This window comes from Phaethon lepturus, unplaced genomic scaffold (genome assembly GCF_000687285.1).
Source record: "Phaethon lepturus isolate BGI_N335 unplaced genomic scaffold, ASM68728v1 scaffold17077, whole genome shotgun sequence".
Classification (NCBI taxonomy): domain Eukaryota; kingdom Metazoa; phylum Chordata; class Aves; order Phaethontiformes; family Phaethontidae; genus Phaethon; species Phaethon lepturus.
In genome coordinates, this window is record NW_010554199.1 from 9,989 (window position 1) to 22,897 (window position 12,909).

At 38.9% G+C, this 12,909-nt stretch overlaps 1 protein-coding gene across 1 annotated transcript; it reads right to left on the reverse strand.

Annotated features, from left to right (window-relative positions):
* Positions 1–292: 292 nt before the first annotated feature.
* CPEB4 (cytoplasmic polyadenylation element binding protein 4) lies at positions 293–12,425 on the reverse strand. Its single transcript, XM_010291780.1, has 2 exons — positions 10,340–12,425; positions 293–433 (listed from the first exon to the last, which is right to left on the reverse strand). The coding sequence occupies exons 1-2, from the start codon at positions 11,459–11,461 to the stop codon at positions 293–295; spliced, it is 1,263 nt and encodes a 420-aa protein (XP_010290082.1). The 5' UTR covers positions 11,462–12,425.
* Positions 12,426–12,909: the final 484 nt, after the last annotated feature.

Genomic DNA, 12,909 nt, shown 5'->3' on the forward strand with positions numbered 1-12,909 from the left:
CACGCTATTAAGCAAAAAGTTATGTCTCGGCTGCACGAGATTTCTGAAGTTGATCGTTTTTACAGGCTGCACACATTGCATCTATTAAAAACACTGGCAACTTACACAAAAGATGAGCTTATGTTTGTTTCGCATTGTTTTGTATAAAGACAGAACACGCTCAAGTGCTCAAGTGTTGCAACAGCCTCATCCAGAGACAACTGAGAAAAGGAGGCCAACCCCAGCTGACTGACATGCATTAGATGCACAACGTAACTTCCCTTTTCCTAACCAAAACTGAAGTTTCTTAACTCTAAGTAAGCACATCTTCCCATTTATTTACTGAAGGAAATAGCGTCTTCCTAAATTTACCTTTCAGTGAATCATTTTCAGCTCTCATTATGTCAATTAGTGAGTTCTCCAGTGAATGCATGTCAAAAGTCCTTGTGCGATCCTGCAAGCAAATACAAAGAAAGGCAGTTTAGGTAACACACAGTGTTGAACAATACCACCTGAAACATAAAAACTTCAGTTTTGTTCTACATTACTACAGCAGAATTAAGCAAAAACACATACACCGGTAAAGTCAGTCTGATATAGGAATATTCAAAATTAGAATATTCTTAAATATTAATCTGGTCTGTATTTATCATAACCAATCACTTAAGAACCCGAATTCAATATTTAGTTTGAATTCCTTACTACACAGTTAAACTTTGTTTAAAATAATTCCACAGTTAGGAAGTAAAGATCATATCCTGGGAGATAGAATTGCAAGGAGAAATCATAAAGTAGGTATTTCAGCCCAGAAAATCAAAATTCCAGAAATACAGTTTCCTCCACCTAAACTACAACCTCAATAACTGAAACAATCTAACTCTGGACAGACAGTTTAAATTCTGCATAATTATAAAATACGCCATACAAGCAGTAGCATTCTGAATAGTCTGGTTTACTAGATGACAACTTTGCTCTGATTTTTAATTCCCTGAATTCACAAGTTTTGGTATTCCCAGTGTTACTAGAATTGAAGGACGACTCAACAAATGGATGATGAGACAGCAAGATGTCTCATGTACCTTACTGTTTCATTATTTCAAGCCATCTGAAGTATATTACCAAATATTTCTGCTTTATATTAAGCAATGCCATCATTTAACACACGCATGGTTCAGACTTTCCCAACTAAAACAATAAACTCCATGTCTTAAAAAAATTGGCTTACAGTAGCACAAGACAACGTAAAATATCCTGGCACTGCATTATTTTAATTAGCAAATTCAGTGTAACAGAAATTATATATAAACTTTGAAATCTTTACAGTATCATAAAAGGTCCCTAATGGAGGAAAAAAAAAAAATCACACTCATTCCCAAAATTATTCACCTATCCATGTTACCAATGTATTTATACATTTGGACATTTGTAGAATCTTATACAATTATAATAATTGTATATATTGTATCAATCCACCTTAAATTTAATTTTTCTGTGTCCAAGAACTCTAACATCAATTCTAAAGATTTTGTTTTGTTCATGCTCTAAGAGAGTCACCTCTGAACTGAGATCAAACATGGAAAGTATCTGTTCAAATAAGAAAGCAAAATGTGCGCAATTCAAGACAGACGTTTGCTCTAAACTGCTTCTCTACAACTATTGTTATAACAGCAGTGAATGTATATTTTTTTGTCCCTAACTCTAGCTGTGAAGCTGAAATCTCTCCAAAGCACACAGATCCAGCTTTGATAATTTTTAAAACCAGCGGTGAAGTAAAAAACGGTATTGCACACAGACTGTTGTGTATCAAGTTATAATGTCCTTTACTTCCAGTGATGAAGTGCTAAAGCAATATTAATTGCAGTGTTGCCAGAGGCATTCCTTGTATCTGACAATGATCAGTCATCTTGAACTTTAAACACCTAACACTACTTTTAAGAGCAGGAACCCACTAGCTCCTAGAGTCCCAATCCATTTCCAAGTTCATAAGTCACTTCTGACCACTACGAAATGCTGGTTTTCAGTGAAATGTTCTGATATTTTTCCTCTCGCCAGAACAGTTCATTACCGACACAGAATAGCTGAACTATTACTACCCGATGTGCTGCATTTCAAGTAGCATTAGGAAGACCAGAGTTTGGAACCGTTTGCTTTATTCGTCTAGCCCAATATCAAATTTGCTATAAAAAGCATAGTACTGCCCTGTCTCCCCACAGTATTTATTTCCTTGGGCATTTATATTACAAAGTAATTGAAGCACCTTAAAGAAACTATCACGAGCATTTAAATTCTTAAATTCTGTGGTTTATTTTCACACATTTCCTACTGACTTCTTCCTTTCCTACTAGTATTTAGTTTGTTTTGGTTTAGACATTACTAGTTCATACTATTTCAGGCTCTAGTTACACTAAAAGACCTTAGCAGAATTGAGTAGAAGTCTTTGGGTCTGCATCCTGGACCCACTGGGATCCAACAGCTGTGTAAACTCAGGAATGGATGCTGGAAGACAGTATCTACATTTTCCACAGTCCTCAAAACATGACAAAAATAGCCTAAAACACAGGTGGGAGCATTTTCTGAAAACCTGACATCCCTCAGTTGCTATTCCTTCTTCCATTCTGGCTTTCATACTGTATTGTGTTTCTCTGTGTGGAATTAACCTCAAGTCCAAACCATGAAGAGCTACAAAATTTTTATTTCACAAAATGCAGAACTTCAGTAGTTCTAAGTCTTTGTTAAATTTGTGGCACTTAATATTTCAGTTGTCCGAGAGACACGAAGGGAGAAACCCAAGCTGAGTAATTTCTAGTTTATTGTTCTGTGTATGTGCTCGAGCACGTGAGCCCGGAGACAGCCTCTTGTCTCTAAAATGTCTGTTACGTTGGGTTGAGCTTAGTAACAAACAGAGGGTTTTGCTCCAATGGTACATTTTTAATATCATGAACATTTGAGAAAAAAAAATTTAATTGAGCTAATTAGCTGACACGTTCTCCAATGGAAGCTTTTTGTAGTGAGGAATTCATAGTTTTTCCTTTCCAAGTGAACCAGCTAGCTGTCACTTTTGTCGTCTAAGGTCCATAAGCTTCTAATCATACTGCAAACACTTCAAAACATGACCCTGCACACCAATACAAAAGATTAACTGGTCGTATTCCTACCTGCGGCTATTAGCAATCGATCACATAAAAAAGAGGACTGGCTAAAATGCGGCCCATGCTCATACTCACGCTCTCCAGTGGTTCCAGTAACTTCTCATAGCAATGGAGAAGACTGTCACAGGCTAGAGGACCCTCAAAATGCTCATCTGTTACTACCTGTTTCTTGCCTATCTTGCCAACAAAAGGGCTCTGTGCTTACAGCACATCTAACCACCATTGCCAATTCACAGTGCTGAATTGTCCCAGCCTCAGCACCCTTGGGAAGATGAGTCTTATTCCTGGGTTGTTTGAAACAGTTTGCTCTTCCATGTCTCTGCTTATTAATTAGAAGACGGCAAATCATGTTAAGCACAACACTAAGAGCCACTACTATTGTTAGTTACTGTTATTGAATTCAGATATATTCCTGAAATTAATGCAGCAGTCCAACTCTCTGGAAATGCAGAGTAACTCAAGAACTTGGTATATAAGTAAACCTGTGTACATCTATCCAATAAAAAGATGTCAGAGTCATGTATGTCCTAAATACAGACCAGCCAAAATGCCCTGCTCAACTGATTCAGAGGTTTGCACAGTGCTTATTATGAAAGAACTCCATTAATTTAGTTGACTATTTGTCCTGATACTGAAAAGGTCCACACTGCTAGAGGAAGTCACCATTGGTAGTTTTTTAGGATTTTAATACAATTTAAAGGCCTTTTATTCCAAGACTGGTTTGAAATCAGTAGCACAAATTTTGCCAGTCTTAACTTCCAAGATGACCAGCACATTTTATCAGAAATAAATATAAACATAAAAATACATATTATATCTGAAATATATATATGTGTTATATACCCTAACATAAAAATAAAGACTGATGACAGATTAGTAGTAGTGGCTGTATTGCTGAAGAAACGTGTAACTATTCATTTAATTCCATAACACCAAAAAAGCTGTTAACAGTCAAGATATTGATCATTAACCGGCAACTAAATGTGAGTTATTCTCAGGTACACATCAGTTATGAGTTATAAAGCACATAAGCCACACTGTACTTAGGAAAAAAAGTAATGTTTTCTTCAAGAGACTTCCTGTGGAGAGAATTAATAACAATATGGTGGTGTTTTTAATGGATCAATTCACAAAGTTACAGTGCTTTCCGTGGAGCTGGATTGTTTCCTGTATACTTTTTAATTTACTTAAGATATAGGCATACTGACTACCCTGGAGTAAAGCAGAATATGTACACGTCAGTAAGAAAATAAGTTAACTACAGACTGATATTAGTTACCGAGGTTGATCACTAGAACTGGGCTCTGCACAAGTATGTTTAGTGCATCTGAAGTTGTGCTTTATCAGAGGGCTCAAAGGGCACACACAGCCTTGGGAAACAGAACTGAGGCAGAAAGGCATCAGGTTGAATACAAGGGCACACACAAAAAAAAAAAAGAGAGAAAGAAAACAACCTGCAGTCTTAATCCATTCCTGTGTTTAAAATGTCAGCCAACATTTCAAAAGACATTCATTAAACATAATTTTGAATATGCAGTATTGTTTTCACAATAATATACAGGTAGCAGATCTGGTTAAGAGAGAGCTGTCAAGACTAAATATTCTACAACAGCAAACACAACAGTTTTGAACTATGCACTGGTCAGCTCTGTCTACAGAAAAATAAAAATATTCTGATTCTCCTACTGTATAGAAATAATTTATTAGTATGTAGAGTGCTCATAATAATGCAATCTCATTGTTAAAGCATAGAGAGTAGAACTCAGGGCTTCATGTCAAAAGTTTGCCACTGGATTCATACAGCATGGGCAAACCACTCCACCTCTGTGACTACAGTGGTTTCCCCACTAGCACCCAGACAGCTTATTTTATGTTTAGAGGTCTTGTAAAAAATGGAGCCTATTTTTCAAAGTCCAAAGACCTTTCATTCCAAAAAAGATCATACTTGGCACTTAAAAAATCCCATACCTAAATTCTCCTGCACATCAGAAAAACGTACCTCTAATTTACCTATAAAGTGCAGATTCATTGCATTTAATATGCACCCACAGCCTTATCATCACCGGAACAATTAAGATTCCAGAACCTGAGAGTTTCTATTCAGTGCTTCCCGTGATGGGCCTCCCAATGCCAAACTCCCAAATTGTACAAAAAGTAAAGCCTGGCAGGGTATGAGCACTTGCTGGTAGCTAAGGCTGTGCCTAATCTCATAAAATATTTCTCTGAAGACCGAGGCATCAATAATAATGCAAAGTATGCCATTGCGTTAAGCAATTTATTGAAGGTGATTAAGCAGTATTTATGGAGTAGGCGTAGTTGTAAAACTGGGGCTTATTTTAGATATATAAATCTTTGTCAAACCAGAATACTTGTGAAAACCAGAAAACTCACCACCACGTTTTCTACCCTCATTATAGCACAGCAAGCCTGAAACTTTCTGAAACCTTGTACATATTTCCCCACAATTAAAAAACCTTATGTCTCAGTCCAAGTAAAATGTGTAGGGAGAGGTAATACTGTAGGCACTAAATACAAGTTCCACATTTTTCTTTTAATTGCAAAGCAAATTTGAACTTGATTATGCTTCTGGGTAAGCCTCCCCTCCTTCCCACCATCCTGCAAGTGCTGTATTCCAGCTCCCAGTCCAGTATCCAGTGAATTAAAGGCTTTGAATAAACAGGTTTTTCCTGAACGGATGTTGCTGTGTGCTGCCCTGATCATCTTTTATAGCTTCACCAGGGAACAATAAGAAAAAGCTGGAAAAGTTAAGTGACGCATAACATCGGAGTTTTTTTTTGGAGGGAGCACTTCTGGTTTTGTCAAACTTGAACTTTTTTTTTTAACTGTTAGAAATTACAGACCTTTATAAAAATTTCCAGTAATGTGTCTGATTCTATTTTAGCAACATAGTTTTTTATGTATCTTCTAGAAATTATTTTCCACAATATCTTGTGTTCTCAATCTTTGTGTTGGGCTTCTAAGTATGCCATTTTCAAAGCAAAATACTTAATAAGAATATTCCTTTTAGTCTTAGGAAAATGCAAACATAATTCAAATAGCTTCTAACAAAAGCTCTCTTTAAAAAGAAACCCTGAACACATAAGAGGGCCAAAGCTGAAGTATTAACATCAGTAGTAAGTTTATAAAACAAGAACAGTGTTAACTTCCACAGTACTTAACTTGTGCATGTCATACCACATCAGAGTGCTTCTAATTCCACAGATCAGTAGCTGTGGGGAACTGCATACAAAACACTAGTTATGACACAGCTGATGTAGTTATAGAAAAATGGGTGAACAGACATTTAAAAAAATCCAACTTCAAGTATTTATTCTAGTTTAAAATGATAGCTTGAAATTTCTTGGAATAATTGCTACTGCTAGGATAAAAATAAAATTCTGCAAAACAAGTAACCTCATTTTATGCAACCAGCCACCATGATTTATGAAAAGGTTCCTCAAAAACAAAGAACAAATATTAAAATAAAAAGGCATGGTAAAGAAATTTATTTGCAAAATTCCTTCAAGAGGAAAGGCTGGCAAATGCATTCAAGAAGTTGTTTTTTTTTTTTTTAATTCCAGTTCCCTGTGAATTTGTTTAATGCACTTATTAAATCAACCCATTTCTACAGGCAAACAAATCATGACGTATAGCTCAGAATTAAAACACATTCTGTAATCCCTTATGTGTTTTCTCAAACATTCCATATCTGCCTGGGGGAAGAGAAAGTCTCTCTGGCACAGACCCTCAATGGATTTGGAAGGGGTTATATACCTGGAAACTAGCCACTGCAGAAGAAAGGAAAAAACATTTTCAACAAGTGGGTATAATGAACTGCTCTCATGTACAAAATTCTTTGAAATGGGCAGTTATTTTCAAGCCTGATTCCAGGAAGAAACACAAATTATTTTTAAGCATTTTTACAGAAAGCTGAACACTATTGCTTAACTTGCTTGTGCCTTCAAAGACCAATTTAAAAAACGTCGTCACACATTTGAAGATGCGATCTGGAAACCTGGAGATGCCTATCAAAGCAAGATTTATGCATTGCATAACAGGCAGGATGTTCCACTCATGAGGAAGTGCAAGTACACAGCAAAAGGAAAGCCAAAACAATCTTGAGGGCAATGCTGCAGTAAAATGCAATCACTGAGCACTTAGTTTGGCAGCGCTGCTGGGAGAGAAGTAGAAGGAATTATTTTTAAAAAATCAGTAACTTCGTAAGATGCAATAGTCACAGTCAAAGCATTTTCATTTATTAATTCTCAGGGAATGCTGCTGTGTCAAAAAGACTAATTTTTTTTTTTTTTTTTTTAATTTAGGAACCATTTTTTCATTTGGAGACCATTTCCTTTTCAAATGAACGCACAAAGAACAATGGCTTTTCTCTTTTCAAAAGATCTTTGAAGGAGGAAGGCTGCCCAGTGGCTAAAGCACAATATCAAAACTTAATGAAATTAACAGCTCTGGTAACAGGCTCCTCCAGTCTTGCTTCCAGTTCCATCTCTGCAACAAGAGGTTCCTACAGACATGCTATTTCTGAAATGTTATGAGACAAATGAAAAACACTTACAACAAAAAGCACGTTTTGCATGCGGCTCTCAATACCTAGCAAGCAATTATCAAATTACAAGGTTATCAAACAGATCACCACGGTATTTTCCTTTTATCTGCGCCATTTCGAATGCCCACTTCATGACAAGCATCTAAGGGCCATGGGCAGAAATATTTGAAGTGAGCAGTAGCTCACACTAGTAGCTTATAGGGACATTATGCAATGTTGTCCTCCCCAAAGAGGAAACAAGCACTTACACTTGGTTACCCTAAGATTTCCAGCAAAACATAGACTTCTGTCTTTTACCATGCTTTGCAGTAGAGAGAATCTTTAAGGGGGAAAAAGCGATCCCAAATATTTGCAACTGCTTGCAATCTTGCCTTCTAAAGAAACTAATTTTCACTAGATTGCAGGAACAGTGGTTAATGATTTAGGCAGCAAAACATAAATATTAAATGAAAGGAATAGTTGTATCAAATTACTCCATTATGTTGCTGCAGCAAAGACAGCTTTCAATTATTTCCTAACCAGGAATCTAAGAAGATTCCAGTAACAAAATAGCCTTGTCCAGTACATGACTGCATCATCAAGGATAGGTCATATATATATATATATGCATGAACTCAAATATACAATAAGCAAAACTCCTTATTTCTGCTTTGAGTCAGGCATACAATCAGCATAATCAAGAAAAAATAAAAAGGCATCAAAGGTCAAGTTTTACATAATTTGTTTCCAGCGATTCAAAAATTCAGTATGCTTTCAACACACAAATGACTAAGTGACCAAAGGAGCTAAAGATTTTACACAAAAAAAAAGTTATAAAAAGCAGTTGTCCAAGATGACTTCAAAATTAATCAGCATCTTTCTAGGTCTGCAGTGCTGAAGTCCTGTTTTGCTGCCCTGCCCCTTTCTTCACAGAAGTGATAGTAACAGACTGGAAAGCACTTCAACACTTTCCTTTTCTTGGCATGAAGAAGTGTCAGACTTGGTCTTGACATGTACAGCTTCATCTCAGTGTTTATGTAAACAGATACCAACACGCTACACAAAAATTATTTCTTTACCATCATCAAAATATGTGTGTCTTATATTTTATGTTTGGAACACAACCCAGAAGTCAAGGTTGGCTTTGCCAATTTCCTGTAATGTCCTTGATGTCAAACCAAGCACATTTCTATTGCTGCGTATATATTTGGGCCTTATACACAGCAGCAAGGACACACTTGATCTCATTCTGTCACTCTGAACATCAGCTACGTGTCAGGGTACAGAATGAATTAAACTGCGAGCCAAGTCTCGCCGCAGCGAGGCTGAAAAGAGACCGACTCCAGCTGTGTCCCCTTTTCTAATCGTTTGAGTGTATAAATTTGGTACGCTGGCCACAGGTTCATTATATTAATTACAAATCCTGACATTAAAAATCAATTAATACTACGCATTCTAAATTTACAAGGGCTCTACCTGATACTGAACCAGCTAGTAGCTCTGCAGCAGGAAAAAGGTCTCTAATGGGAAGTTACTGGCAGCAGCTGCTCCGTTGTCGGAAGGCTGGGCCCAGACGCTGAAGAGTTTAGGAAGGACTGAACCTACCTCTGAGTCTGCAAAGTCATTATTAAATATATTTATATTTCTTTTGGATGGTGTATAACATGATACACATTACTTATTTTTTTAATCTACAGGTCTTTCAAATTATTTTGAAGGAGGTCACCCCGGTTCTTACAGCGTGGCTAGAAATACCGCAATCATTTTGAAATTTTTACTTTTGCCCTCATTTGAAGATCTTGAAAAACAACCCTCTAAACGTCAAAGAACTCTTGGGTTTTTCGATTCACCCCAAAGGAGTTTACAAAAGGTAGACACACACACAAAAGCTAGATTTAACTAGTGGTCATAATTTTTTTACTGCAAATTAGGTTCAACATTATACAGTTATTTTCAAATTCATAAAAAGTCAGCCTAGAAGGAGAGGCTGAACTGCCAGACAACCTGCCTCCTGCCAGGATAAGGCCATATTAAAATACAGGAGACCACCAACTGACACGCGTCCAGATCTATTTTTGGTGATGATTTAAGGACCTGTAACCAAAATTTGCTGCCATTACTGAGAAAAGCAAACTGCGCTGATTACCACCATGCAAAAAAAACCAAAGTTTTGAAAAAAATGCTACAAAAATTATGTTGCATTGCAAGTCCATATGATACTGTAAACCAAAATACAATACTTAATACTTTTTCTCAGATGTGGTACATTCTCAGATACTTCAGAAGGCCTCAGATCTTTCATACTTCATCAGGCAGCACTTTTTTTCCTCACTCCTTTTTGTAGAAATACTTGCTACTTGTAACTAAATTTGTTCATCGGCTACTTCTGAAAGTGTGTAAGTATTAAGCTGAAGGAAACTGGCTAATACAGATGTCTGGTGGGCAACAGGTATTTATATGACCATCACTATGAAAAAAAACCCAAAAAATTATTCACAGCTTGGACCGTAATTCACACTATGACATTTCAAGTTAACCATGTTTTTTTTTAGCAGCAAGCACAGAAGTCATGCAATCAGACTGCACTGTCCAAACACCCAGCCCTTCCTAGGGCATCTTAATGCACTTACGTGTTATTTTTCTTATGGATATAAGAGAGTATGCTCACCTGGAAAGGAAAAATGTTGTCAGCTCTATTCAAACTGTCTTCCATCCACGATTTTGGAGCAAAGGCTGAGCTGGGTCGAGCGTATTTCTGCAACTGGATATGATTACTTGCAAAATTCTTCTTTAAGGGCGAGATGGAGTTCAAGGGTGTTATCCCTCCGTTCAGTCCCCTGCGGTGGTCTCGACCTTGGGACCCACCCCACCCACCATATCCACCGCCACCAGGGCTCCATGAAGATGGTGTAGGCGATGGACTTTGGTAGCTGCTCCATGGAGAAGGTGGCTTGTTAAGATTATTAGCCAAATGAGGCAATTGATTAAAAGCAGCATTTCTATGTGTGAATGGAGGTGGATGAGGACTTGCAGGAGACCTCCTCTGTTGCTGATGCTGATTGTGATGATGCTGAAAATGGGGGTGATGAGGGTGGTGTTGAGAGAGGGGTCCAATTTGGGGGGAAAAGCTACCACCAAAGCCAGGGCTGACGTGATGTGGAAAATTCTGAAACAGCAGAGCACCATTATTAGCTGAGGCAGCAGGGACCCCTCCCTGGTGAAAAAAACTTGCATCTTCATTGATTATTGTAGAAGAAGAAGGTGCTATAGCTGCAGACCAGTTACTAAAACCAGTCAGAGAAGATGCAGTGGATGTCAAGGGCTGCGTCGAAGTACCTAGCCCCGAAGCCTCTTGATAATCAAATCCTGTTAACACCGGCGATTCTATTCTTATTTTCTCCTTTCCATTGCCGTTCTCTGAAGAATTATCGCCCTGATTTTCTTCAGTTTTAGCTTTCTCAGGTTCAGAGAGCATGCCTGCTTCCTGACTTTGACCAGGGGAAAGCTGCTGTTTTTCTAGGGACTCTTGCTTTTCCTGTTGCTGAGTTTTAGATTTTTCTGACCCCAGAATCTCATCCTGAATATTATGGGCAGCTGGAGCAGGAAAGAGCCAAGCTGACCCAGCAGTACTGCCATTGGCAGCTGTGTTATTATTTATAAAAGCAGCAGGGCTGGGGGTTGCATTTTGATGATGGTGTGGAGGCTGCAGATGTGGATGAAATCTGACTGGAAAAGCTGACTTATTTCCAGTGTTGTTTTGCACTAACACTCCAAACCCGTAATCCCCCATTTATTATATTTAGGGTTCGAACCCTCCCTGTAAGAACAAGTTGATGTTTAGTGTTTACCTCGTCCTCTTCTGAGGCGAGATTAGCAAGTATCCTGGTTTTAGCTAGATATTCCAGTTTCTCCCTCCACGCTATTTAATTCAGATTTGGATAATCTTTATTTAATTTCAGATTGGTTTTTTTGCAAAAGATAGATCTCTTCAACTACTTAAGTGTGTCAATTTGTGTCTGTTTCCTTCCTTTGGCCAGGAGGAAGGGAAAAATAAATCTTTGGTTCACAAAATAAGAGGTTTCCTTTTTCTAAAGGAAATGCACAGCAATGAGAGAAAAAGCTTCTGGGGAATAAGGATAAAGAGATTCTAACTATCCTGTTTTTTCCCTCTTCAGCAGCCTTGACTCGCCCATAAATGAGTTAAGAGGGAACAAAAAAAAAAAAATATACAATGACGTCTGGTCCCCCGACCCCTTGGCAGCAAAAAATAGATTTAAATCTGGAATAATTTAATACATCTCTATAATCTAATATATATTTGTGTCCTGTTCAAAAAGAGTCTTTGCTGTGGGTAAGGGAAAAATTTACCTCAAGATCTCAGCATTCAGAAGGGTGAAAAGGGGGCATGAGTTGCAGAAGAGCCTTTTTCCCGTGCTGCTGGGTTTAACCTATTATATTTAGCAATAATATACACTCTGTGTGTGTGTATGCGTGTGTGTGGTTGTTTAGCGGGGTAAGATCTTATCTCAGGAAATTAGTATTCTGTGTGTGTTGGGTGGGGAATGAGTTGTGCAGGAGAAGGGTGGATTCTTGATGCTGCTCCTTTTGGGCTGGGTTTCTGAGCTGGCCAGACTCGCTTCTTATTTATGATCCAATATTTGCGTGTCCTTCATACGAGTCCTGGCTGTCCGAAGAGGAAGATTTTCATCTCAGAAATCAGCATTCAGCGTTCGGGAAAAGGGAAGGGAGGGGACAGCGAGTTGTGCAGGAGGAAGGGGAAGGAGGTTTTCTTGCTCTCGCTGCTGCTGGGAGGGTGGTTTCTGGTGCGGGGCTCGCCTCCTTCCACCGAGCTGTGTGCGTTCCCTGCAGACGAGCGAGCCCCCGGCGGAAAGGCCGAGGGGGTTATGCGTCTGGGGGGGTTTCCTCCTCAGGGACGCGGCATCCAGCGGGGCAGGGGCTCGCCAGGCCCCGGGTCTCTGTGGGGTGTCCCCCGCGGTGTCCCCCCTCCCTCACAAGAGTCCTGGTGTCGGGGAAGGCAGGAGGGGTATTTTTATGCTGGTGTCGGGGGAGGGAGGGGGGGTTTTTTTTTTTTTTTTTTTTTTTACCTCAGGAGCGGAGCAGCCTCCGGCAGGGAGGGGAAGGTGCAGGCGGCGGGGGGCCGGGCTCCTCTCTCCCCCATGGAAGGTGTTTAACCGGTTCTCCCAAGTCGCCCGGAGATTACGGGACAGGGTCTCGGCC